At 39.2% G+C, this 27,283-nt stretch overlaps 2 protein-coding genes across 4 annotated transcripts; one reads left to right on the top strand and one right to left on the bottom strand.

The window, feature by feature from the left end:
- Window positions 1–1,762: 1,762 nt before the first annotated feature.
- Window positions 1,763–18,457, bottom strand: ptpn11a (protein tyrosine phosphatase non-receptor type 11a). 2 transcript variants are annotated; one of them, XM_067573666.1, is made up of 16 exons: window positions 18,094–18,457; window positions 14,379–14,501; window positions 12,768–12,962; window positions 12,319–12,511; window positions 11,987–12,106; window positions 11,778–11,891; window positions 11,535–11,631; window positions 11,344–11,423; window positions 10,929–11,087; window positions 10,457–10,588; window positions 9,036–9,190; window positions 7,038–7,105; window positions 6,789–6,940; window positions 4,513–4,631; window positions 4,278–4,383; window positions 1,763–2,980 (listed from the first exon to the last, which is right to left on the bottom strand). In XM_067573666.1, the coding sequence occupies exons 1-15, from the start codon at window positions 18,105–18,107 to the stop codon at window positions 4,314–4,316; spliced, it is 1,791 nt and encodes a 596-aa protein (XP_067429767.1). In that variant the 5' UTR covers window positions 18,108–18,457; the 3' UTR covers window positions 1,763–2,980; window positions 4,278–4,313. The 2 variants fall into 2 exon arrangements, with proteins under 2 accessions (XP_067429767.1, XP_067429766.1); XM_067573665.1 differs by having other exon boundaries at window positions 11,326–11,423; window positions 18,094–18,456.
- Window positions 18,458–21,670: 3,213 nt separating this feature from the next.
- On the top strand, window positions 21,671–25,311 carry tmed2 (transmembrane p24 trafficking protein 2). 2 transcript variants are annotated; one of them, XM_067574201.1, is made up of 5 exons: window positions 21,671–22,020; window positions 22,552–22,744; window positions 22,956–22,973; window positions 23,311–23,418; window positions 23,519–25,311. In XM_067574201.1, the coding sequence occupies exons 1-5, from the start codon at window positions 21,841–21,843 to the stop codon at window positions 23,641–23,643; spliced, it is 624 nt and encodes a 207-aa protein (XP_067430302.1). In that variant the 5' UTR covers window positions 21,671–21,840; the 3' UTR covers window positions 23,644–25,311. The 2 variants fall into 2 exon arrangements, with proteins under 2 accessions (XP_067430302.1, XP_067430304.1); XM_067574203.1 differs by lacking the exon at window positions 22,956–22,973 and having other exon boundaries at window positions 21,673–22,020.
- Window positions 25,312–27,283: the final 1,972 nt, after the last annotated feature.

Raw genomic sequence — 27,283 nt, forward strand, 5'->3', positions numbered from 1 at the left:
ATTTCAAAAGAACACTTGCTGTGATGCAGCAGCAGCCGGGTGTTAGCAGAGTCCTCCAGGTGGGAGGAAGCAGCTCCCGAAAAAACAAAACAAAAAACACTGATTTCATGATTCTTAATATTACAGAGAGACACTGTTCAATCCTGGATCAGTGGTTTGTTGAGAACCGTCCCTCAAGGCAAAAGAGGAGAGCCGCTTCTTCCTTTTTTTGCTCAGTTCAAAGACTCTGAGTCAGCAGCGAAGTTCAATCGCCCAACAAAAAAAAACAAAAAAAAAAAAGGCTGCAGTTTTTCAAGGCGTAGTGACGGCGAGCAGATGTGCAGAGAGGTCGGGAAAGGCTCGAAGAGAGAGAATATTTAGGCCACATGTTTGAAATGAGAGGGCAAGTGTTGTGGATTCTCACCAGTACGATGATAATGCAGATACAAAAACATCAGACTCCCCCTAAATACCGCAGCTGACGGTGAAGATTAAAGGAACAGTTCGACATTTTGGGAATTAACGCTTATTTGCTTTCTTGCAGGAGAGTTCGATGAGAAGATCGTCTCCTATCTATATATCTGTACGCCATATATGACTCTAGAGTTATCAGGCTGTTAGCTTAGCTTAGCATAAAGACTGGAAGTAGGGGGAAACAGCTAGCCTGGCTCTGGCTCTGTTTCTGAGAAGTGAGTCGGTCAACAAATAGTTCCAGCACATAAAACCACGACTTGTTTTAATATTTCTGTTTATAATCTTTCTGATTTTCATGAAATAAAAGCCCATTTTTGATACTATTCATGGTAAAATGTTCCATTCAATGTATTTACGTTCTATAATTACGTGTCTATATGGTAGTTTACATCATTAGTGGCGGGAAACGATGCAACATGTGATGATATCAGCCTCACAAACCAACATTTCCTGCTGCTTCACATTGAAAACATTCGACTGACTAGTTAGTGACTAAAGTTAGCACTGACTGCTATCGTTCACCAAAAATACTTCTAAAAAAACAACATAGCTAGATAATTATTAGTCAATTGACAGAAAATTAATCGGCAACTATTTTGATAATCCAATAATTATCATTTTTCAAGTAATCAGACCAAATATTCTCTAATTTCAGCTTCTCAAACGTGAAGATTTGCTGCTTTTCTTCGTCAGTAAATTAAAACAAATCTCTAGTTTTTGGGGGAATGTTGGTCGGACAAAACAAGCAACATTGGCTCTGAGAAATTATGAAAGTCATTTTTTTTTTACTCTTTTTTTTCATTCAACATTCAACAGAGAACAGTAAATTTTTCTGCACTTTTTGGACAGAGGATCAGTTTTTAAATACTGCAGAGCATCATTAAACAGAAGGAGCAGTCTTTATGCTGAGATCTTCTCATGTAACTCAACCAGAAAGAGAATAAGCATTTTTGTTTCCTGAATATGTCAAACTATTTCTTTAAATGGTTTGATTGACATTAATAGAAAGACAACTTCCTGGTTACCTGGGTTGCTGGTAAACCACTCTCCTATAGAAACCTGTATACATATATATATATGTGTGTGTGTGTGTGTGTGTGTGTATAAACTACTGAATCACAGGGCCACAAACCTACAGTACAACCATCATAACGACTGATCTATACCGCCGAAAGCTTTACAGATGTGTGTGATTGCTTCTTAAAACTGTGACTCTTAAAATTAAGTACATGTGGTGCTCAAAAAATAGGCAATGGTACACAAAAAAAGGCATTTGTCTTTTAAAAAATAACAAGAAAGAATTTAAAAAAAAAAAAAAGAAGTAATATGCACTTTTAAAAAAACTTAAAAAAACAAAGTTTTTTTTGGCAGCCGTGCCTGCAACTGAGATACACAACAGACTCCTCTGAAATCTTAACACGATACCGACTCTGACATTGAAGTGCAGGCATGAAGAAGAGGCATTAAAAAAAATCAAACATGTGCCCTCCCCTGAAAACTCCCCTTAATCTTAATCCCAGATTAGATTATTTAATAAATCCACCAGGTGAATCAAGGCTGTGACTGTAACTGTTATGCCGCGGAGTAAAAACGCGGCATTAAGGACATTCGGCTTGAGCTCAGGAATGGTTAATCAACAGATACCGCGTGTATCTCAGTGGAAACATATTAATAAACCCAACGTGGAAAAACAAACAGAACAGCCTGAATTAAAAGTTTCTATTCAAGGCAGTTCTGGCGCAAAAAAAAAAACAAAAAAAAAACAAAAACAAAAAAAAAAACAAGGAATTCATGTTTAGAAGTCAGTGGATTACGAATCAACAGTAAATATGGTATTACATTACAATGCCAATACTTCTTCATTCAGAAACATTACACTATATACGACTCAGTGAAAACGAGACAATAAATCACTGGAAATTTTGCCCCACTTTTGCTCCACAAACGCGCTCTCTCAGCTCCCGCTGCTTTATAAAAGGCTTCACAGGCCCGATAAAGACTTTTTAAATCGGTGGATAAAACTCGTGGTTTTGGCACAGGCCTTTTTTTTTTTTTTTTCCAGAAAACTCCTCACTTCCATCTACAAAACAAACAATCTACATTATTTTCCTTTGGTTAATAAAAATTTTTGAAAAAAAAAAACGAGAGATGAACAAAGGTTAGCTAGGTTTTTTTCCCCCCCCTCTGAGGAGAGAGAGAGAGAGCGCTCGCTGTTTGCAGCCCTTGTTGCGGCTAAAAAACCCCAGACTGTGTGTTGTTTAGTAGAGGATTTAGCGTGTTAGGCTTCTCAAAAAGGCTCTTCTGATGATCACAGTGGTTTAAATTCAACTAGAGGGCCAACGTTCATGTAGGATGAGCGAAAAAACAGGAGGACCCTGGTGTCTGGTCTCTCTCACATTATGTTTTTTTTTTTTTTTGTTTATTTTTGTGTGTTGTGTTTTTTTCCATTGATCCATGTTATTGTTACGGTCAAGTCTCAGGCGTCAAGGTGTGGCTGGCGAAAAAAAACTGGTCAGGTATCAAGATCCTGAAGGAGACAGAGAGGAAAAATAATTAGGAGTCTGATATTAATGACTGAATGAATTCTAATAATCTCAACAGTGTATCTGTATTATTTTGTACATACGGATGATACACAAAAATACACATGAAACATAAATTAGCCAGAAAAAGCCTGAGAGATCTGAGATTATCCCTGTTTCTGTTTTATTTAGTTAACTCAACACTTCCTCCATGTTTACTTGTTGTCTAAATAAATTGAATAAATGCACTATGATGTACATTTTCACAGTCTTGTCTTACTTACCACTCTATTGCTCTGAGTTTCTTGCTTTTTTTTTTTTTTTTTTTTTAAGTATTTTTTTGGATGTTTCTGCTTTTATTTTGAAACATAACAGTATAAAAGTGACAGGAAATGAGATGAGAGGTCTTAGACCCTTTTGGCCACCAGGACGCCCCATCAGAAAATCCTATTCTTTATTCTCTTATTGATTAAAAATCACCTCTACTTTGTTGTTTTATTGATCGGGGTTAAGCTACTTGTCAATGAAACTCGACACTCTGTAAACATGTTTCACAATACAGCAATTTATAAGGTGTAATCCTTCCCTTTCCTGGTAGGATAATAACATGAAACAGTACACTAAAAAAAACTTACAAAAAAATGGCAAAGTAGTAAGTTAGAACAATATTTTTAAGTTAAAACAATTTTAATTGATGTATTAGGTGACTTTTGAGGCAGCAGATGGAGCTGAAAACAAACCACTGGCATAATATCATTTTATAAAGTTTATATTTGAAGACAATGAACCACAACAGTAGACTGGATTAGATTAGTGCTGTAGGAACATATATTATACTGAATTTACCATGTGAGTCATTAGGCTGCATTCACACCAAATCAGGCGGTGTGGCGTTCAGCCGCAGGGTCGAGCGGAGGTGTGTGTGTGTGTGGGGGGTGTGGGTGTGTTTATTTGTGCTCTACAATGTAACCGCTGTGAAACAATCAGAAAATAACGTTTTATTGATCTGTTTCACCGGCTTTCTCTCTACCAGCGCTCCCTCTCTTCATTCACTCTCTAGCTCGCTCGCCCACAGCTGCTCTCTCTCTCTCTCTCTTTTTCTCGTCTTTTTTAAAATGAGTCTGAGCCATTAGCAAGGTCTAACTTTAACGTTATCAAGCGTTTTCGCCGCACCGCCTGATTTGGTGTGAATGCAGCCTTAAGAGTTATTACCAGGCCTTTCTTTGTGTTTGCTACTCATTATTTTGAGAGTTTACAGTATATTATTGTTTTCTATGCTGAGTGCTATGTTACTGTACTTACCTGGAACTGATAGAGCACTGGGGTCAAAGGTGAATCTCATCTGTAGCTCTTCTGCTGCTGCATCAGGCCCACGTTCTCATACACTCTGGAGCTGTCATCCCTCATCCTGCCAACACATCCACACGCTGCCGTGAGAAACTACCAGTAAACTTTTCTTTACAAGGACACAAAGAGTGATTAAATATAACATAAACAGTTAAAACAGGCAGGTTCTTTACTATCAGCATTTACTTACTCTGTGCAGGTGGGAGTAGGAATAGGAGTGCAAGGAGGCAAAGGGCTCTGCTCTCCTCCAGTCAGGTCAGACAAAGAGTACTTAATGTTGGTGTACTCGCGCCCTTTAATCTTACTTTTCTGCAGAAGAGAAAGTACAGGAAGGTTAGAAACAAGAGAAGGTGAAAATAAAAAAGACAAAGGCTACGTTCAACTGTCACACAAGTGCAGACTTAACTGAAATATGAGCCACATGCCTACAAGAATAACGTCATATAAAGTCAAATCAGAAACATGGACTGTGCTTCTATTCAGTTGTGATAAATTCCTTCCAGTTTGACTTGAATAGAAGCTTTTCCATAAACAAATCTGACACTTCCTGGTCTCTCCGTTGACCCTCGTCGCTGTTGTTGCTCCATTTCCTCCATGTTTATTTTTACTGGGCTGTGAGGCACCGACGCTGAACGTTGTCGACAGGCGATATGCGCGAAGAAGTGAGACGTTAAATAAACCACACGATCGTTCTGACAGCGGTCGCATGAGCCAGAGATCAGATGTAGAACCGCATGTGCCAAGTGGCCCAGATCTGATATGAAACTAGATATACCGCCTCACAGTTATACGCCTCCGCCAGCCAATCAGGTTGCAGTTTATATCCATCATAATAGTTGTAGTGAAGACTTTCAAGATATTTAATAAAATCACCACACTTTTAAGATTAGTGTCACCAACTCAGTATCTGAACAAATAACAGCCAGAAAAAGTGTTTTTACAGAACTTTATGATGTCACAGTGAAGTTGACCTTTAACCTTTTGGTTATAAAATGTCATCACTTTATCGTTTTATCCTATTAGACATTTGTGTGAAACTTTGTTATACTTATATGAACTCTTGAGTTATGGCCAAAAATGTGTTTTGTGAGGTCACAGTGACCTTTGACCTTTAACCACCAAATTCTATTCATATCCTTGGGTCCAAGTGGATGTTTGTGCCAAATTTGAAGAATTTTTCCTGCAAGTCTTGATGCCCAGTTACGATTTTCTGCCTACATCTGATTTGTCTGCCCATCTGTTTACATCTACTTTATACCCGATACCTTTGTTTTACACTTTCTTAATACTTGAAACAACCCGCATGCGTAAACAAGGGTTTGGTTAGCGAAAAGGAAAATAACGTCATTAAAATGTGAAAAAGTATAAGACGGTCGCATTTTTAATGACATGTGAATCACGACGACAGGGGAATATCCATCCGATCTGTCCGTTTAGATGACAGCCGCGTCGGCATTGATATCCGATCACTATCAGATTTATTTCCACATATGATTGAGGCCCAAAACAGATCTGAGAATATCCGATTCCATGTGCATTTTTTTCCCCCCCGTTTACACGTTCATAATAATACATATCCGATCTGTGCCGCATGTGAGCAAAAAAAATCAGAATTGGGTCACTTGAACCAGGCAGTGTAAACGCGGCCTTTACACATACACAGCGACGCCAATAAACGACATGAAATTGCGAAATAGCGAATAGTTCGCATCAGTTGTGAATCGAGCGGATATAACGCTCTCCTCTTCTTTTGTCGAGTGAGGAGAAGAAGGACAAGATCATCATCACTGGAGGATGTCGACATCATCCTCCAGTGATGATGATGATGATCTCCGACCTGCGTTCAGCGTCTCACGTCCACAGAAGCAGCCGCCTGTCAGCTGCAGCTCCTTCACCAGGCTGACTGACAGCAGGGAGTTACTGAACCGAAACAGTTTGCATGTCGGCTCCACGAGAAGAAATCCACAGTGTTTGTATTTATAAATACATGGTGATGATGCATATGATACATGATACATCAATGTATTGATTCATTGGCTTTATTGCTCCACCCACCGTAGTGAGTGAACCTACCTGTCTGCTTTCACAGACAGACCTGGAGCTGATCAATCAATATAGATATGGTGAATTAGTTCAAAACTCACATAGCGGGATTCTCAACACCCCACGTGGGCCGTCGCAAGAAACAGCTGTCTGTGCGATTAACGCTCTGTGATTGGTTGATGCTTTTATTCGCTGTGTGAAAAGTCACGCAGCGCTTTTTCGCCTCGTAATATTCGCGTTCTGTGTGAAAGTACTCATGACACAAACAACAGTTCGAAAAAATATATCGACGTGCCAATTAATCGCATGAAAAAATCGCGTCCAGGCCTTAAATGCGGCCTTGGAGACAAATAAATCGGATCTGGGGGCCACTTGAGCGTGTGATGTGAACGGAGCTGAAGTGAGATGTTGTCTGCTGCACACCTGTTCCTCCTCTATGCGTCTCTGCAACGTTTCTATGTAGTGCTGTACGGCCATATAGATGAATCTGTACTGCGCCTCGGTCTGCACCATCCCAGAGCGCTGAGAACGAACCATCTGGATGGTCTTTGGCACGTCGATGTCACAGTCCACCCCTGCAGGATGAAAACGACATAGATAAATAATAATCCTAAGCATTGGTTGCATAACTTCTTGAACTAAACTGACTTTATATCAGATATGCAGACTCACCTTTTTCTCTGATCACGTCTATCAGGATGTCGATCACTATAAACGTTCCTGTCCGCCCAATTCCTGCACTGGAGAACACAAGAGAACGTCTTTGAGTCGACATGTCTCCTCTGTTAGAGGCTTTAACGGCCTGTTTATGTGACATATGCATGACATATATTGTATTTTTCAGGAGGTTTTTTAGAGCAGTGCAACACGTGATTAGTTGCTTAATCGATTAGGTGATTGACAAAAAATTAATCTGCAACTATTTTGGTAATCCAATAATCATTTTAGTCATTTTTAAAGCAAATGTGCAAAAATGTTTCCTGGTTTTAGCTGCTTAAATGTGATGATTTAATGATTTTCTTTGTCATTCATTACAGTAAATTAATTATCTAAAGGTTCTTGACTGTCATTGTTAAATGTGGGAGATTATAAAGGGCATTTTTGATTATTTTCTGATACTTTATAGACAAAATGATTAATAATAAAAAAAAACCAACTGCAGATTATTCTATAATGAAAGGAATCTCTAGTTGCAGCCCTGCATGCTATAGGAGACTTTTTATATCCACAAGTTTTTATTCCAGCACAAATATCCATCTATGGCTGGATGGATAAGAGACTGTCAGGGTTTCCAGGGATATAAGAACCATGTTAATGGGTCATTCTGCTCCTTAGTAATGTCAAAAACAAACAAAATACACAAACTCCATTTTCATTTATTGATCACTCTGATTGTTCTGCTGATATACATCACAATACAAGTTGTGATATCACATTTTTGTGGGATAAAAAGACTAGTTTTTGTTTGTTTGTGAATCTCCTCCGAGGTTCTTCATGCTATGCTTGCTTCTCAACACTTGCAGTTTACACCCAGACGTGGAGAACGTCTGGTTGTGAACCAGAACGGAGAAAAAGTGATAAATTTGATGATTTTGAACATAGATGAAAAGTTATAAGGAGCGTTGTTCTTCTGTGATGTCTAGGGCTGTAGTCTGCTGGTCGACTGGTCGATTAGTTAGTCGATATGCTCTCGTCCGACCAAATTCTCGTTGGTCGGAAGAGCTCCTTATGAAAGTAACAATCTCCTTGTTACTTTCATAAGGAGAAAAGTGCTACATCAATAGCTTTCCAGGATTAATCCATTATTTCCTGCGGCGGGAGGGACAGACTAACAAACTGCCTGTGAAAACAACGGGGGTGTATTCAAAACACCCCCGTTGTTTTCACAACTTTGAACTCGCCCAATCTAATGAAGACTGCTGGGTGTAACTGTACTCAACGTTTACTCAGCGTTTACTAAATCAGTGTTTCTCCTGTAATTATCACAACAAGAACCCCCGCCAGGCCAAGAAAAATGTTTTTTTTAATGCCAAAAATAACGCCAAATATCCATTAATTCAGAAATCGATAGCGTTTGGGAGTCTCTGTGCAGCGCTGCTCCGGTACGTGAGTCAACCTTTATCTCGTTGCCTGGGAAACCACTGGTAGCGTAACGCCGTTGAGGCTTGCGTAGTGTGTTTGCATAGCGAGCGGGAAACAGCGAGAGGCAGAGAAGTGACGGTGAATGCGAGCGGGGCAGAGGAAAAGGTTAGCGGTAAGTTGTCAGTCTGGCAGTAAATGTACAGTACAGACTACGGTGTGTCAGTTAATAAATGCTAAAAAGTCACGTCTGTTGTTTCCCCAAGTGCTGGAAAAGTGACGGAGGTTAGCTGCAAAGTTAGCAATAATGGGTTAGCATAACCCGGAGACACATAACAGAGAAATAGAGAACAGAGAAATAAATAAATAAATCTCTTCTGCCTGTGTGAGATGAATGTTTTATTGTGTACGTGGTCCCTGACAAATAAATGTAATAAACTAAACTAAAGTGGATTTACTGATGACTGAAACTGCGTCTCTGTGAAGGGAAGGTTCTGGTTTAACAGTTATGATTTATCGATCGAGGGCTACCAAGTTTGACGTGAACCTCATTGTTAGGGCGTTATGTGTTTGTTTTCTGTGTATATGTACCTGCAGTGTACCGCTATAGGTCCAGCGTCCAGTATGCTCTCCTGTTTCAGGTTGACCTCCTCTAAGAAGTCCAGTACACCGCCCGGGTCGGTGGGGACTCCGTGGTCCGGCCAGGCCCTGAAGTGGTACTGCCAAACTGTACGTTCTGTGTTGCCCTGAAAACACGCAGCAGTGTGTTACCAATACAAATCAATAACAAGCTCAGAACATGAATACGATGTTCTTAATGATCTGAACAGATTTTAAATGGACTTTTATGATTGTGTAAATCTGTAAGGTTGTATTTTTTTTGTCATGTGAATGCAGTAAAATGTTTTTGAATAAAATTTATGACAGAAAATCTTCCAAGCATCTGGTCGGCATCTTAACATGTGAGGAAAAAAAAAACGAGACGTGAAGGCAAAGATATTGTATTGTTTTGATTTTGTGCATATGAAAGCCATGTGTTGATTTCCGGTAATAAATATAATTCATTGATATATTACCGTTTCACAAAGATAAATCAGTTAAAACAATATTTTTTACAACCTAAAATGACAAATTTATCTAATAATGTAAAGAGTAGTTTAAAATTACATGTCTTGTATATTTCTAGCAGAGATCACCAACCAAATATAGTCAAATTTCAAGTAAAGTATGGTAATCTATATTTTCTTTTAAGACCAAAACAATAAATTGATCTGCTAACAAGTATTGTGTGTGTATCAAAGCCTGATGTATCTTATTCCTCTGTTGTTGTCCAAAAACTATTAAAAACACATCAGTGAGTCACATCGCTGCACTGAGTGACATGTTCCTTCATCACCATGAACACACACACCGTCCTACTGCCAGAAATACTCACTAGAGCATCAAATGTGGATTCATCCACCGCTAAAAATAGTCCCCAACAAATGCTCTATTTCCTCCTGTCTGAGTAACGTTTGCTAAAAACTACAGTGACCAGCTGTTTTAGGAAGTTACTGAACCCTTTTTTAAAAATGAAACGATATATTTGTGACCAGCTTTTAAACATTGACGTCTTCTGAAGGAACTAATGCGTCTGGTGAAGTTAAAAGTACAACATACTGTTAACATGACATACTTTATATGTGTTTTTTTTTTTTTTTTGATAATAAAACATTTTTAAGAACATGTAGAAATATTTTTGGACTTGTTACGTAAGAAAAGCCCACATGTATTTGTTAAGTGCAAAAAACAATAGAAACACAATGACATGTTAATTAAAAGATACACTTCAAAGCATCCACCAGCGCCATTAGTAACACTACAGGTACTGTCTATAGACTGGATTTCACTTTTGTTTTACAGGTTAAGAACAAATAAACAGATCATCTCAATCTTATGAAATACAAATCCAGATTTTTCTTAAACAATCAAGTACTAACTTATAATGTTATAGTAACAACACACACACTTACCTGTCCAACTTTGGACAGTTTGAGTTCTCTTAAGATGTAGTCATGTGCGGCCGTCTCTCTGACGTTGCGAACACGCATGGCGCCGTACTCCTTCAGAGCCGACATGTCCGGCCAGTATTTCACACACTTACTCTGTCGGGAGAAGTGAAAGATAAAAAAATAAATTGTAGCTTATTTGGAAATACAACATATTGATGTAACGTCTGCCGGTTTTATACAACATAAAGATGTCAACAAGATCAACGACCGTTTCTATTGCCGTCACAGCACATCACCACTTTCTCAATTAGCGCTTTTACTCTGTTTAGCCACAAGGGAGCGCCGTTCTATCGGTCAAACAGAGGCAGACAAACTATGTCGTCCTGTCTATAGAGGCATCAGATCCAAGGTGTTGTTCTAGAGGACAAACAACGTATTTTTTCATTTAATTTGGGAGAGCTTGTTGAAACTACACCGTCTTAGTTGTGCTCACCTTCCCTCTCTCCACCTCTTTGGTTGTCATGACGATGACTCGAGAGTTCTCCTGAAACACCATCCTCCAGAAGTCACTGATGGTGTTCTGCAGGCAGCCCTGAGTGGCGATGTAGGACTTCTTCCCCTTGGTACTGTTACACTTTGAGTCCAGCTCGGGCTGAACACACACACACACACACACACACACACACACACACACACACAGATGGACATGACAGTCAGCTGAATACTCGACATGAACAGAGAAACACAACACAAGGAGTCAAAAACAAGAGTGTAAACTGACATATGCTAACATCTGGATCATCTACATATTATCATACACAGAATTAATTACGTTTATTTATGTGTGTGTGTGTTTGTGTGTGTGTGTCCTGAGGATGAAGTGAGTTTACCATGATAGCAGATACTACCATGATGATATTGGCGTTGATGTAATCAGAGCCTGGCTCATTTAGGTCCCCGTCTTTCAGACACACACGAGTGTGGTCGACTGGAAACAGAAACAGAAACCGCACAGTTAGTTTCGAAAATCTCTTCAGGTGATTCCTGCGCTTACAGAGATACAACTCGGAGGTTGTTACAGTGAAAGAGAGTTTCTCACAAGGCAGAATGTTCTTGTATCTGTTCTTGTTTTTGTTCTCTGCTCTCTGGCCTTCTTTGCGACTGTAGAGCAGTTTGCACTCTTGTTGCTGCAAGGTCTGAGGAGAAAACAAAAAGAAACAAGAGTCTCAACCAGAACATCTTTTATCAAACTGCATGATATTTATTTACTCTATATGTTGTCTTGTACATTGTTTCATCCATAAAAAAAAGGACAGATCTGCAGAACGAGACAACCGCTCACCTCAAATTCCTCCCAGAAGCCTTGTTTGACCTTGTCTGTGGCCTCCGCTAGTTTGCTCAGCTCCCTGACTCGACTCTCGATCTCTGCAGCGTTGATGCGAGTAGTGTTCAGCGGCTGGAGAGGAGAGAGAAGTTGTCTTACTTGTTGAGCAGATTGTAAAGTCAGTTTTGGGATACTTGGAGGAGGAGGAGGAGGAGGAGGAGAGGTACCTGTTTGAGCTGAAGCACGGTACCCAGAGTTTCCACCATGGGGTTCTTTTTGTAGTGCTCTACCAGGTCGGTGAGGGAGTCGAACTTCTCCCCTCCGCCCACGTCGTACTTCAGGTCATGCTGGATGAGAAACACACGGACACATCAGCCACGAGTGCAAAAGACCGGTCACGAGACAATCACGATGTTTTACATGCACTCAAGAAACCAGGTGACTCAGAGAAATCAGAACAGCGATAAAAAGCATCTGTATCTGTCAGTATCACACCGTAACGGAGAGAATAAAAGGTCTCCGTTTAGCTGAGGAGCGTTGAGGAGGAAGGCGGGTTTACCTGACAGCGGATCATGACGTGAGTGACTTTGGGTTTGCTGTCACTGCTGTCCGTCTTGTCGTCTCCCGTTCGGACCGACAGGACGAAGTCTCCGGGATGACTCTGACTCTCTCTCACCAGGAAGCTGCCGTTCTTCCCCTTTTCTGTCAGCAGCTTCTCGGCCTCCCGACCCGACAAGTGACCGTGGAACCATCTAGAGAAACAGGAGAGTGTGAGTCCGCTGACTGCTGTCTTTCAGTGGTTCCTTCTTTCATTATTTTTGATGCCTAACTTTACATTTAGTGCCTAAACTTCTGCACAGTACAACCACATTACAGTATACAGCTTACTAACACAATAAAAGTCATACTTATTCCAAACTTGGCCACCCCAATATGTTCATAACTCGATAAAGAAAACTAACAATTCAATACGACCCAAAGTAGAACCGATAACGTGTCGGTGCTCACCTCTCTGAGGTGGGGTCCGCACAGTTGAGCGGATACTTGAGCTCGATAACGTCTCCGTTTTTCTCTTTCAGCTGGCCGTGATGCTCCATGTAATACTGCACCAGCTCCGCCAGAGTGGCAAACTTCTCCCCGCCGTAAAGGTCGTAGTAGTCTCCTGTGTTCTGGATCTTAATGTGGGTGACGGCTCCATTTCGCCTGCAGCAAAAAAAAAACAACACATTTACAGAAGAGTTACCACCAGGAGTGAGAACATTATAAACACATATATCTATACCGAGGAGTCATATGAGTCCACGTATAGACTTGTGCATGTGTTATAGTTAAAATAAGCTGCAACTAAACTCATTTTGTCTATAAAATGACAGAAAAATGTGAAAAATTTCTCAAAATTTAAGTTAACATATCTTTAAAGTGTCGTTTCATTCAACTTAAAGTCCAAAACCCTAAAATATTCAGCTTTTTTGACATATCTGGTATAAAAAAAAGCAACAAACTGCCCGCTAAAAGCTGCTAAATCAACGTATCTGTCGAGAAGAGTAGACTCACATTTTGTCAGTCGCTGTCCGGTGATAAATGCAGTGAAGTCGACTAAACTACTGTTCAAACAGACCAACATCTCTACAGTCTCCTCCTCTAAAGCCCAACGTTATTGACTCTCCGGCTGCTGACGAACTGAACTAAAAACCAGGATTCACACTTTTTTTTTTATTTCTCTCACCGTGTTGAAATCTGATGTTTCACAGCTCAAACAAAACACAAGTCTTCCAGGTTAACAGATGAGACTCACTGTATCAGTTTAGTGCAGGTGAGCTGATTGTACTATATATAATATTTCTCTCTTTCCTCAGTCAATGCATCAATATTCTGAAGCTGGAACCAGTGAAATTTTGGCATTTTTGCTGTGAAAAATACGACTGACTGATGAGTTAATTGTTTCTAAGTGTTCTGCATGCATCACTTACAACATCTCTGCTATTTACAAGAAGTGAGAGACTTAAAAAACCGTGAAAGATATTCAAAGGCAGCGGTGATGACATCGAGAGACTGAACTGAACGTTTTTATGCAACAGACCGAGCGGCCAATCAGATAAGACGCTACAAAACTGCATTGAGTCATCGTAGGTGACCACCATTATCTCAGAAAATAGAAAAAAAAAAAAGGAGAACTTGTGGCAGGTCTGGAGCTCTGTAACCCTGAATGACTTCTGGTTAAAAAGTCTGGCAGAAATGTGCAGAGAAGGGAGAAAAGACATGCGCTGGTTTGAACCAGAAGAGACTGGTCTCCCAGTCTGGAAATGTCTCCACAAGAGGAGCGTGACTTTGTTTTGTTTCCATAGGAAGTAAATATGGTGAAGAGATGAGAGAGAGAGAGAGAGAGAGAGAGAGAACGAGCTCAAACATGAGACTCTTTCCAAAAATAACATCGTCTACATCAGCTAAACCCAGTTAATGATACTTCAGCTTCAAAATTTATGGGTCGACAGGCCCCGAGATAAAAACCACAAGCTTTTTTTTTTTTTATTATTAGTAAAAAGGTCGGTCTTCATACTATCATCCAACGTTTTCTTTAAAAAGGGAAGTGATTACTGCTTATAGCCGATAGTGACTCACCGTACTGAGAGGGTGAAGTCTCCCGGGTTACTCTTACTGGGTCTGGCTAAGAAGCTGCCATCCACTCCTCGAGTCAGCAGGAGGTTTTCAGCCTCCACGCCTGTGATGTTGGGGTGAAACCACCTGAGAGATGGGAGAGAGGAACGATGATTAGCTTCTGTCTGAAATCACTTCCTTATTACTGTATAGTGCGTTTTGTTTACTTTCATCTTTGACTTTTTATTAAATTAACGCTCTACTGTATATCGAGCGGTGGGCAAATAGTGGCCCGAGGGCGAAATCTGGCCCTCAGGGAAACATATTTTGGCCTCCTGATGAAAGCTGAAGTTTTGATATTTATATTAAACGACAAAACTTGTCAGAATTTCACAAATCTACTGTAGATTATGTAGAAATACAAGGTTTGATTCAATCCCAGTGAATATAACCTTGTTACTCTGCTATCTAACTGATACACAGTGCAAATAAAGTTACCAGAAACTAAATTTTAACAACGTTTTAACGAAAAATCCTGATAAAACTGCCCCATGTTATACTGTGTCCTCAAAACTTCCCACATTGCAATGAAAATAGTAATAAACACGTCATTTAAACGACTTTTTTCTAACCGTAACTCATGTAATAGATTAAAAAAACTACAGTTGCAGCATAACTACACCTGTCAGTTCTGGCTATGAGTCCAAAAATCTTTATTTACTATTCACTACAGAGTTCACTGTAGCGTCGAGCTGTAACAATTAGTTGAATGGTTGATTAATCAATAGCTAGTTTTGATGATTGAATAAAAATGGCCAAAAAATTATCTGGTTTTAGCTTCTAAAATGTGACGATTTCACGTTTTTCTGTATCATAAATGACAGTAAACTGAACATCGTTGGTTTTTCAACTCAGAAAACAAGACGTCACCTGTGACTCAGAAAATAGTGAAAAGTGACTAAAAAGTTATAATTTCTCAGACGTTTTGTAGACCGAACGATGAATCAATTAAGGATCTACAGATGAAGGATTTGTATACTGTACAGATTGTAAAGCCCCTTTGAGAAAAATGTGTGATTTCTGATATAATAATAATAATAATAATAATACATTTTATTTATAGAGCATTTTTCTAAAAGACACTTTACACAGAAGAAAAAGCAAGAGATGACACTAAAAGTACATCAAGAAGCAGGAGGACATTATTAGATATTAATATATAGATATTGGGCTATATAACTAAAAACTGACTTGATTAATTGATAATGAAAATAATCATTAGTTGCAGCCTCACTGTAGTATATAAGTATATATTATCAAAGGTTCCCAGGCAGCGAGGAAAACCTGAATGATGATTATATTTCTTTATAGGTTATTAAGGCTGCAACTAAAGATTAATCAATTCAAAAACGGTGAAAAATGACGTCCTCAAATGTTTTATTTTGTCCAAAACTCAAAGATATTCAGTTTACTGTAAAAAAAACAAACATAAAATATTCACAATCAAGAAACTGGAATCAGAGAATTTGCACGTTTTTTTCTTTAAAATGACTCAAAACAGTCGATTAATCTACTAATCCTCGCAGCTCTTTATGTTATTCTGGGGTTTTCTGCTGTAAATACATTGAACACTGACTTTAAACTGAGGCCAGTCATCAGTACTGAAGAGTAACCAGAACATCACTGCAGCTGTACATGAAGGTCAATCTGTTGGTTTTTTTTTTTTAATTCTTTAAATAACCACAACTCAACACAGACTAAACAAGTCTACGTTTCCGTCTCTCGAGGCCTCTCTCTCTTTTCTCTCTTGTCTTCTTCCTCTCTTCTCCATCTCTGTTTATTTTCTGACTTTTACCAAAAGCTTATTTGTGTGTTGGGAGGAAGAGAGAGAGGAAGAGAGAGAGAGAGAGAGAGAGAGAGAGAGAGAGATCACGCCTGAACGGGAGCTCGTATAATTTAAGAACAGGCATGTCAAACCCACAAACAGGCCGAGCCACAGCGACACTGACGGTATAAGAACAATCCTCTGTGCCAAGAAAAGGTTGGGAGTGAGTAAACACCAGAGAGGTTTCGGACACAATGCGAGTGTCTCAACCGCCGCGGATGATTTACAATCCGTCACTTCAGACCCAACATGACTGTACGTCCTGCTGTGTGACCGTTCGTATGAAATCAAGACTTAGAGTTAGAACACTGGTGGTCTCTGTTCTCTCCCTTTATCTTGTTGTGTCAGTACCAAGCAGGGCTGCAACTAACTGTTATTATCTATTAAGCTGTCAATTATTTTATCAATTAATCAATTAGTTGTTTGGTCTATAAAATGCTAGAAAACAGTGTAAAATGTCTCGTTTTGTCCCGACAACTCAAAGATATTCAGTTTACTGTCATAGAAGACTAAAAGAAACCAGAAAATATTCACATCTGAGAAGCTGGAATCAGAGAATTTGGACATTTTGCCGTTTAAAAAATGACTCAAAACGATTAATCAGCTGTCAAAATAAGGGCCAACTAATCATTCAATCGATTAATCCTTGCAGCTCTAGACTTCTCCCTCTAAAAATGATATCTTTCAGTTTTGTCTGTCATCTTTCTTTGTGATACTGAGGAGGTTTTGCGGTCCTGCGAGATCTTAGCAGCACCTGAATGTCGCTTGATGTCGTCTCTGATCCGCAGCCTTCCCTTCAAATCACTTTTACGCTCTGCTACAAATGTTCTGCGCTTAGTATTTAATGTTTGTACTCTATTTACTTAAAGGACGAGTTCACAATTTTTCAAGTCTGTCTTAAAACGACAGTCAGGTTTTCCTCGGACAGTGTTTCCCTGTTGAGCTGCGGTGGAAGTATAGAAACAAAAAGAGGGACTTTGGCACTAAAAAGACTGTAACATTGAAAGATATCTACTTGATTTGACTCATTTGGACGCTGAAGCTTCATATTAGCTGCAGATTAACTTTAAAATATGTTTTTTGCACAGAAGGAGGACTGTTGATTTTGTTCTTCATCACTTAAATTGTAAGTGCATTATGAAGGGGGGAACAGGGGAGATTATTACAGTAAGAAAATCATGTTTCACTGTTCATTTGGGCTCCTGACTGTTGCTTTAAAAAGTGTGAACCCGTCCTTTAATATTGTCATTCTTTCTACTGTCTGTACATATATATATATATTCACATTTCATGTCTCCGTACTGGAGGAGAGATCTCTCCTCTTCTGTTGCTCTTCCTGAAGTTTCCTCCCCTTTTTCCCCCCATTAAAAAGGCAGTTTTTTCCTTTTCCAAATCTAAGGATAGAAGTCGCTCTGAGACCGATCTGTGATTCGTGATGTGTAGTTGCACGAAACTGACTTGATTTGCATTTCATAACACAATAAAGCCGTTCAGTGCTGCTGACAGTAGCTGTGCTCGGTTTTCAGCGGTCAAAGTCAGTGTTCAGCTATCTTCAACTCTGTCTGTTACTAGAATCTATGAATAACAAAGAAGTGAGTGAGCTTTGTAGGTTTGGTATCAGTGTTTACAGTGTGTGCCAAACAGCTTCTGACTGGGTTACAAGTTGCCGGTGTGTGTGCTACATGAAGCGGTTTTGCTAGCTATTCCAGCTTTTTTTTCCCAGAAACACCGGGACACTCTGAGCTTGTTTACCGACAACATCCAAACAGCTGAGTTGAGTTAAAGTTAGCCAGCTCAGCTAACATGATCAGCAGACATTGTTTTCCACACAGCCCCCCCCCCCCCTCCTTTTACCTCCGAGATGTCATTTTTTTCGCTCCTCACTTCCTCGCTGGCAGTTAGCGGTAGCTTCAGCTAGCTGGCTAACGTTTCCGACCGTTTCTGCTTCAATCACAGGATAAAGTGCTTCATCGGTTCACACCCGGTCACAACGGGCACCGGAATCCAGGCATCGACGGGAGATTTTACCAGCGGGCGCTACAAAAAGTCTGTAGGCCTCGGCCCCGGAGACTTCACAGCAAGTCGATTATCGGACGTCACCAAACATGCGACAAAACAGAGGGTGCGCAGATTTTTCCACCCGCGGCGGCCGATGTTCGCTTGCGCGTCGTCCCCTCGAAACAAACCGCAGCGTTCGGACCCGTCCGGCAAACAGCGTAACGTAAATTAAAGAGCCCGTCCACTTTCACTCCGCGCATGCTCATTAGAGCTTATTGATTTCAGCGGCACTCGCGGCAGAGCGGCAGCGGAGGGAGTGGAACGCTCTGCCGCTGCCGCACCGCCTCTGCCGCGCGGCAGTTGCACAAATTGAAACTTTGTCCGCAGAGATCACATGATTACATAATCATCTTTTTTTATTATTATTAAGAAAAGGTTAATTTACAAGCATCAACATACAAATAATAACAACAATAAACATCTCTTAACATACAAGGCACATTAGATAAGAAAGATGACTTAAAATAACATGGAGAAGCAATAAAATAATAATATAATAAGGTAAATAATAATAGAAAATATTACAATGATACCATGATTATTTTTTAATGTAGTTGCTCTAGGGGAGTGGTTGGCAAATAGTGGCCCGTGGTCCAAATCTGGGCCTCCAACAAAAATATTTGGCCCTTAAAGGAAAGCTGAAGTTTTCCCTTTTATACATCAAATCTTGTTCATGACTCCTCATAAATCTACAGGAGATAACAATGTAAACACAAATCTCATGTAAATCCCAACATATTTGACCTCCTAACATCTTATAAATTTACCAGGTGAATAAAAAAGGTACATAACATAATTTGGCTGATGTGAGCAGAACAGATTTGTGTCAATAACAGCACTTTTTATTGTGTGTGGATACATTATCAATTACATTTCTAGTCTTGTATTGTAACATAGAGGATATGTTCATGTTTATGAGTCGTTTTTTGCCAAATGAGTATTAAAATAAGTTGCTGTCACTTACTAATGGGAATTATGAAATCTGCCCACAGATACAACCCCAATTTTATTCTTGAATTAATAAAAAGAAATAAACAAAACATATTAGGCTTTGTTTTCACAGTGCCTATATGTTGGCCCCTCTATAGGCAGTGCTAAAAAAAAACTGGCCCATGGTTGAACCTGAGTGCTGACCGCTGCTCTGGAGGTCATCAGATATTTTCAGTTCGTCGTAAACTCTGAGTAGAGACTCTGCATGTTTTCCTTTCATTAGTCTCAAAGCACTGAGACGACTGTCCACAACGTCCCTTTTAAAAACTGAAAACAGGGCTTTCATTTTCCTCCATTTAGATGCGTAGATGAAAAACAGAACCAGGAGTATCAGGCTGTTCAGTGTCATCTCACTCTTAATGAATATTTTCTCTTGTGAGAGGAGCAAGTAGTTTGATTTTGGTATTATAGTAACTCAGAAAAATACTTATATATATATTCATTATCATTTATTTATTGATTATTCTATTGGAACAATTTGATATCAGGAGTTATCATATGTTACAAACTAGAGACTACTTGCCTTTGATATTATCCTTTATAACCTCTATGAACATATGTGTGTCTATACTGTTGGATATTATTTGAAAATATCAATAAAGATATTGTTAGAAGAAAAAAAACACTCTTTAAATTGTGACGTCCAGCTTCAAGCCAGAAAGTTTTTGTTTTTGGGGTCTTTGAGGAGAGTTTTTTAGGATGTAAGCCTTACTAGGACCCATCACTGAGATGGTGGCAGTTATCTTAAACCACATAATTACAGTAAACTGGTGATAAAACAGTGTCAGATGAACAAACGTTAATGGCATGAATTAATCTGTATGACCCAGACTGAGATCCACCTGTTCAGCCAAAAACATTCATAACTTCAATTAAACCATTATGCTCTATTGTGTTGCTGTATGTTTTTTTTTATGGGATGCTTGTCTCCACTCAATAAATGTGTCTTTCTTCTCGTTCCTACAGTTGGATGTTTGAGCTTCTCTGTGTAGAATGATGTATGTGCAGAGTTTGTTTTCACATTCATCTAATGAAAGTGGAAAGTTTATCTGCAGTCAATGAAAATCCAGTTTTAAGGGGCCTACGAGCAGGATTTATGACATCACAACTAGTTCGGAGGCAATCGTAGTCCGATATTCAACTTATGCAGAAGTGTGATGTGGAAATTTGAAGCCTCCAGAAGCACAAACACTGAGGATGGACTTTACAGTGAAGGAGGAGACATCTGGTGTCCAGCAGGAAAAGGAATAGTAATAGTAATTTAACTATTTTATGGAAAAACTATATCAGATGTAAATTATTATTCAAAACTTAAAACATGTCTGGAGGGGATCTTTAAACTTCTGAGATAAATTTTTTTTTTTGCATATAATAGATTATGAATTCATGAGGGAGGAGTAGATGCCATTTTAAGGATTTTAACAGGTAATTATACTTTTTTGTGGAAAAACCACATCAGACACACATTATTGTTCCAAGCAGAGTCTTAATACATGTCTGGAGGGGCTCTTTAATAAAAGTTAATATAGATGTAACTCATTAGCTTTAGCAGAGGTATAATTAGAAAAACCAAACAGTTGTCTACTTGTTTGTAAGAAAAGGAAAATTCAGTGTCTATATATTGAGTGATAAAAGTAGTCATCCTATCAAATGAAGAGTTATATAAGGTCTACACTCCAGTGGTGGAAAGTAACTAAGTACATTTACTCAAGTACAGTTTTGAGGTACTTGTACTTTACTTGAGTATTTCCATGTGATGCTACTTTATACTTCCACTCCACTACATTTCAGAGGGAAATATTGTACTTTCTACACACTTTTAAAATACAACACATTGTTAAAGATGAAACCAGCAGTTTCTAACCTTTTTGGCTTTTGACGTCTTACAAAAAGCAGTGTGTAGTCGGGGTCACATTTCACATGTCTATGAGTTGTTAACAGCTCCACCAAATAGTGATTTTTCCCTCTAAACTTCTCACATGCTTTCATTTCAATAAATGTTCAAATGATCCAATATTTCAGCAAAAATCAAAGATTACTTGCTCCACCTCCAGCAGCTACAACAGTAACATGCTGCTCTAACACTGATGCTTCAGTCTTCATCTAATGATGTCATATATAATAATATATCAGTCAGAGGGACCAAACCACTACTTTTACTGCAATACTTTAACTACATGAAGCTCATAATACTTATGTACTTTTACTGTAGTATGACTTTTCATGCAGGACTTTTACTATTAATGGAGTATTTTCACATTGCTGTATTATACTTTTATCTGAGTACTTCCTCCATCACTGCTCCACTCTGAATTAGAGGAGAGTCACCACTACAGATCTTCATTGTGACAACCTTTGCGCCACGCACTCTCTTAATTTTGGCCCTCGCTGCTCGCCGGTCGGTTTAAGCCTGTACGTGGCAGTCAGAGAGCAGCCGAAGCTGGTGCGGCTCCTCTCCTGCAACAATTCAATCATATAAACCGACATCCTGAAGCAAGGATACCCTTTATATCCTCTGGCTTGGTGCGACCTTCGCTACAACACATTTCAAACATGTTTACCGTGTCGGAGCTGGTTGTCCTGCTGGCCGTCCTGTCTGCCACTGCGTCCGGCTACTTCGTTAGCATAGACGCCCATGCCGAGGAGTGCTTCTATGAGCGGGTCAACTCCGGCACCAAGATGGGCCTCATGTTTGAGGTAGCCGAAGGAGGCTTCCTGGACATCGATGTTGAGGTGAGATGATAAAGTAGCCACCTAACGAGGGGAAATCTGCGTTTATTTGAACTTAAACCTGCGGCGGCGGGCCTGCGCTAACGTTAGCAGCAGCCGCCGTCTGTCTGCGTAACGACACATTAAACTAGTTTCTGTCTAGGGTTGATCGCTTTTCACTCACAGTCGGACAAAAACAACTCAATCTGAAGGGATAGATTGTTACAGAGGTATTATTCAGGCAGATTTATGTTAAGAAACGTGTGTCACTTGTTATTGAATTATTCAAAACGATACAGGAAGTGCAGCGTTAGCATAGCGGCTAAATTCTGCAGAAGTGTTAAAACCTCTAATATAACGTGAAACTATATAAAATTAAGCTTCTCTTTTACAAGTTTTCCGTGTACATGTTGCTCTGTTTTAATGTGCACAATTGTGAGTGTTTTTATTTCACTCAAGTGTTGCCATATGTTGCCTCCAAAAGCCATCATGTTATATTACTGGTGCACTGTTATTAACTCTTTTATTTCTCCCCACTTTTTTTTTTTTCTACAGATAACAGGGCCTGATGGAAAGCAGATTTACAAAGGCGACAGAGAGTCCAGTGGGAAATACTCAGTGGCAGCACACATGGACGGCACCTACAAGTTCTGCTTCAGCAACAAGATGTCCACTATGACACCCAAGATTGTCATGTTTACCATCGATATCGGAGAGGCACCCAAAGGCCAAGACATGGAGACAGAAGGTAGGAGTAGAAGAAGATGCATAAATGTTTGTTTACAAGAGACAAAAATGAGAAATTCCATATCATTAAATCTGTCAGCTTGTTCCCAGAAGAATCAAGCACAGTGTAAACCATTTTTTCTCTCTCTTTATTCTGCTTTTATTGAGCTTGTGTGTTAGTTTCTTCCCTTTTTTATTTGACTTTATTTTGGCAACTTTTCCCCTCTTTGTAGGTGGTGACAGCTGGGATGGTAGGGAACAGGGCAGCGTACTGCTGTTGTGAAATAGACTTTTGAGTTTGTGATGCACTGCAGAGTTTCCTCTAACCAGAGTTGTTTCCATAGTTTAAACTAATATCGTGCATTCCTACGGTACATACCGAGGAATTTTGTGATGTTCGTGAGTGGTTTGACTACTTGCACAGTGAGAACAAGTATGAGTTACAAATGTCTTGCTTCCCCAGTCACACACACACACACACACGACAGATGTTATGCATGTTTTGCATACCCTGTGCATGTTTTTTGTTTGTGCACAGTAACTCGTGTTGTGACTTTCAGCTGATGGATAATGTTTTTCCTGTTTCAGCTCACCAAAACAAGCTGGAGGAGATGATCAATGAGCTGGCAGTTGCCATGACAGCTGTGAAGCACGAGCAGGAGTACATGGAGGTCCGTGAGAGGATACACAGAGCAAGTGAGTCTAAAAATAAAATCCCAAAAATAACAGGTGATGATATTATGTGAGTGTAATTTCACAAATTTGTCTCTTTTCTTTTTTCTTCTTCTGCTTCTAGTCAACGACAACACAAACAGCAGAGTGGTGCTGTGGTCGTTCTTCGAAGCCCTGGTTCTGGTGGCGATGACGCTCGGACAGATTTACTACCTGAAGAGATTTTTCGAAGTACGGCGAGTGGTGTAGTGCGATTTTGAATCGATCCCTGTGTGTCCTCCACTGTTTTCTCCAACACCAAGACAGTTATTTACACTCTGGAAATGAGACTGGCAGTTTTGAGTAAAGCCTACATATGATTGGATCTCAGATGTTTTGTTCTCCTGTTAACCTATTTTTGGTTCCTTCTTTATACGTGTAATAATTGTATGTTTGGAACGAACGGCCAAAAGATTCTGGGATAGATGTCTGGTGTTTGCGTTAGTTTTTTTTTTGGTTTTAACTGTTTGTTTTTTTTTTCCTCCAATATTGTTTGATAATTACAGTTAATTACCGAGTTCATGCCAGTACAGTTTCGTCTGTATGAATGACTGTGAGGCTCATAATTTTAAGATGAAAGAGACTACTTAGAAATGCACATGGATGGATAGACACGCCAGGAGTCCCCCACAGGAGAATGTAGCCCTTATTAAGATTTAAACCTTTTTCAAATGATTTAAAAAAACCAGAATACATTAGCTAATTGTCTGAGATGCAGGGAAGGAAGGAAGGAGGGAGGGGGGAGGAGGGGACGGGGATTGTGTTTTCATGGGGGTCATGTCAGACGATGTGCCGGCAGATATGTGATATCTGTGCATTGTGTTTCGCTCTCAGACGACAAATTGCACTCCTGACGAACACGCCGAAATATCTGAAGGATTTACATATAGCAGCTGGTCTTTAAGGGAAACTCTACAGCTTCTAGCTCTTGTCTGTTGATTCACAGCGATCCATGCCGTCGGGCGGGGAGGGAGGGGGTGGAATGGGGGGGGTTGGGAGACTTCAGTGGACATATTTTTTTTTGCGGGGGGGAAGCGGGGACTCCCTTATGTAGTTCAGAAAACAACAGGCAGAGCCAGGTTTCTCGGCCCGTAAGAGTTCACGAGTCCATTTTGAATTTCAGACACTTCCTATTTTAAAACTCGCTTTGGTGGCGAGACCTCGAGGAGCTGAGGCAGGGTTTTAAACTGAACTACTTGGGGTGAAACTCCTACGTGTAGAAAAATACTGAAATAAGTGTTACGTGTTAATTGAGGGTGGCTGGCTGGGTGGGCGGGTCTGACACCTAATGACTGCTGTGTGCTTTAGTTGCTTCTTATATAGTTATTTTGTTGGGGTCGGGGAATTTAAATTATACGATTGTATACAATTTTGAACTGTTTTTTTTTTTCTGGAGCATATTCATTAAGACGCAACCTTTTTTTGGGACGATGCCCTTCAAATAAGTATCTCGGACGATTTTTTTTTTTCCCCATACAAGGTAAAACTCTTAACGTCCAAGGCAGCGGCTTCACATCTGACACACAGCTGCAGCGTCTGAAGAAGTGTTGCGTTTTTTTTACTGAATATGCTCCAGTTTTGTATCAAAAACAATCTTCGGTGAGATCAGGCAGGCAAACTGCTCTGTACACACTCTCTCCTTTTTTGTGATTACAGCATAAATCTGGTAAATGGATCTGTACAAATGTAGAATGGTTGTCTGTGGAAAAAAAAAGCCCCAGGTTTCATAATAAAGCCAATATTCTGTACAATTGCTTGGATGTCTTTTTCAAACAGGTGGTAACGATGTCTTATTGAGAAAGATTGACTGCAAAATCGTCTGATACAGTGGATCCTGAACATGGAGAGAAAGTTGAATAAAAAAAGTTTCACAGCAGACATTTTGACTTTTTTAAAAGACTCTGTTATTTCTTTATTGTGCCGTTTGTATAGACGCAATGTACATGTGTGTTGGAATTCTTGTACAGTTTACTCAGTTAGTTTAAAAAAACCGTTAAAGAGTAGCCAGGTCTGGGAGAGATTATTCACAACGCTTCTAATGAAGCACTGGAGCAGCAGTTGCAGTAAAATACTGGAAGGAGATATTGAACGTTAAGCAAAACAAAACATTTTGCACTTTGCTACCACAGTGTAGCAGCATGTACCAAGCTAGGTGTAACTATTAACATCTTTTAATAGTTCTCCTTGCATCACAATAAGTTAATGTTATTGTTTCCACCTGTGCTTTTCCTGCTATGACAAGTCAAAATGTTGCACCGTTGTTAGAAAGGTCTAAAAATCTGATTAATTTATTGATAACGATGAAGAAACGAGTGACTATCAAACTATCAAATGCAGCTCTGCCAGATTTAGCATATAGAAAGAAAGCAGAGTGTAATGTGAAGATGGACACATTTACTCAACCAAACACGTCAGTTTAAAATCCAAAATAAGAAGAAAAGCCTCCAGCTCACCTCGATATGATGAGAGAATCTCATCTTTCTGTCTTAAAACTGGCCGTTTGAACAAACTTGAGTTTTTTCACAGTACAGAAAACCCAGAAAGGAACAGTTTCAATCTACTGAATCTAATAAATCTACTGTATTTATTATAGAAACATTTTATTACATGTTGTTGCATCAGAAATAACAATTACTTACTATTAATTGAGACTTTTCTGTACAATTTGCTGATAAGACTTTTGTACTTTTTCATAAGATTTTCAATGTGGGACCTTTTTTGTAATATTTCATTACTTTAATACTTTAATAAAGAATCTTTATTGGTGGAAAATAAGTACATCTACTCAAATACTTTACTCAAGTACAGTTTTGTGGTTCTTGTATTCATGTATGTATACTTGTATGTATGTATACTTCAGTATTTACTACTCTTTACTCTTATAAGCTGAAGGCCTTTTTTCTGCCTTCAGTCTTCATCTTCTGCTCATGTCAGACACCAGAGATCATGTAGATTTTGTGAGTTGTGAGACTAATCTGTCATGTAGTTTGATATGCCAGCCGTTGACTACCCTGTGATTATTAACGTCACATCTCCTAAATTTAAAGGGATCATATTATGCTTTTTGTTATTTTTATACTGTTATGATGTCGAATGTTAAACATGGTCAAAGTCCTGGCTACTACATAGCCTCCGGAGCCAGAGGAAGCTTCTTGAAGCTGACCAATCAGAACAGAGGCAGGTCTTAAAGAGACAGGAGCTAAAACGGCCTGTTTCAGACAGAGGCTGAACTGAGGGGCTGCATAAAGGACCAGTAGAAGATAAATAAGGAGTTTTTAACTGTAAATTATGCAAAGATGTTCAAGTAGAGCTCCGGAATATAAATATAGAGCTGTAAATGTGCAGCATATGTCCCCTTTAAGACACCATCCTCACCACATGAGTGTGCTTTTTTTTATTTGCAGCCCTAATATTTACCACTACTACTGGAATGATTTACACTGTAGTACTTCTACTTTTACTTTAGTAAAGGATCTCAATACTTCAATTGCTAAAAAAAACAAAAAAATTAAAAAACCCACACTTTTTTCCCTCAACTTATTTAAAACAATAAAATTTAAAAAAAAAAAACCCAGTAACATATAAACAACTATGGAGAACAAAAAGAGGAAACAGAGTATTCAATTATATAAAAATAAACATTCGGTTAAGAGATTGTTCAGGAAGCTTTTTATATTCAATAAAACAAAATACTAGATTGGAGGGAAAATAAATACATAAATAAATAAATAATAAATAATAAAAATAAAAATACACACAAAAGCTCAAAGAAGAAGAAAAAGAAAGAATAAGAAAAAGAAGAAACATCGGTAGGCGGAATGATTCTCGCCGCAGCGCTTCAGATTCCACC

Source organism: Thunnus thynnus, chromosome 19 (assembly GCF_963924715.1).
Source record: "Thunnus thynnus chromosome 19, fThuThy2.1, whole genome shotgun sequence".
Lineage (NCBI taxonomy): Eukaryota > Metazoa > Chordata > Actinopteri > Scombriformes > Scombridae > Thunnus > Thunnus thynnus.

Excerpts from the sequence above, each read along its gene's own strand:
- ptpn11a (XM_067573665.1), bottom strand. Across the intron at positions 11,892-11,986 it reads CCGTGCTTCAGCTCAAACAG|CCGCTGAACACTACTCGCAT; the intron begins GTACCTCTCCTC and ends TCTCCTCTCCAG. Across the intron at positions 9,191-10,456 it reads AACTGTCCAAAGTTGGACAG|GGCAACACAGAACGTACAGT; the intron begins GTAAGTGTGTGT and ends GCGTGTTTTCAG.
- tmed2 (XM_067574201.1), top strand. The coding sequence starts at position 21,841 with ATGTTTACCGTGTCGGAGCTGGTTGTCCTGCTGGCCGTCCTGTCTGCC. Across the intron at positions 22,021-22,551 it reads TCCTGGACATCGATGTTGAG|ATAACAGGGCCTGATGGAAA; the intron begins GTGAGATGATAA and ends TTTTTTCTACAG. Across the intron at positions 23,419-23,518 it reads TGAGAGGATACACAGAGCAA|TCAACGACAACACAAACAGC; the intron begins GTGAGTCTAAAA and ends TTCTGCTTCTAG.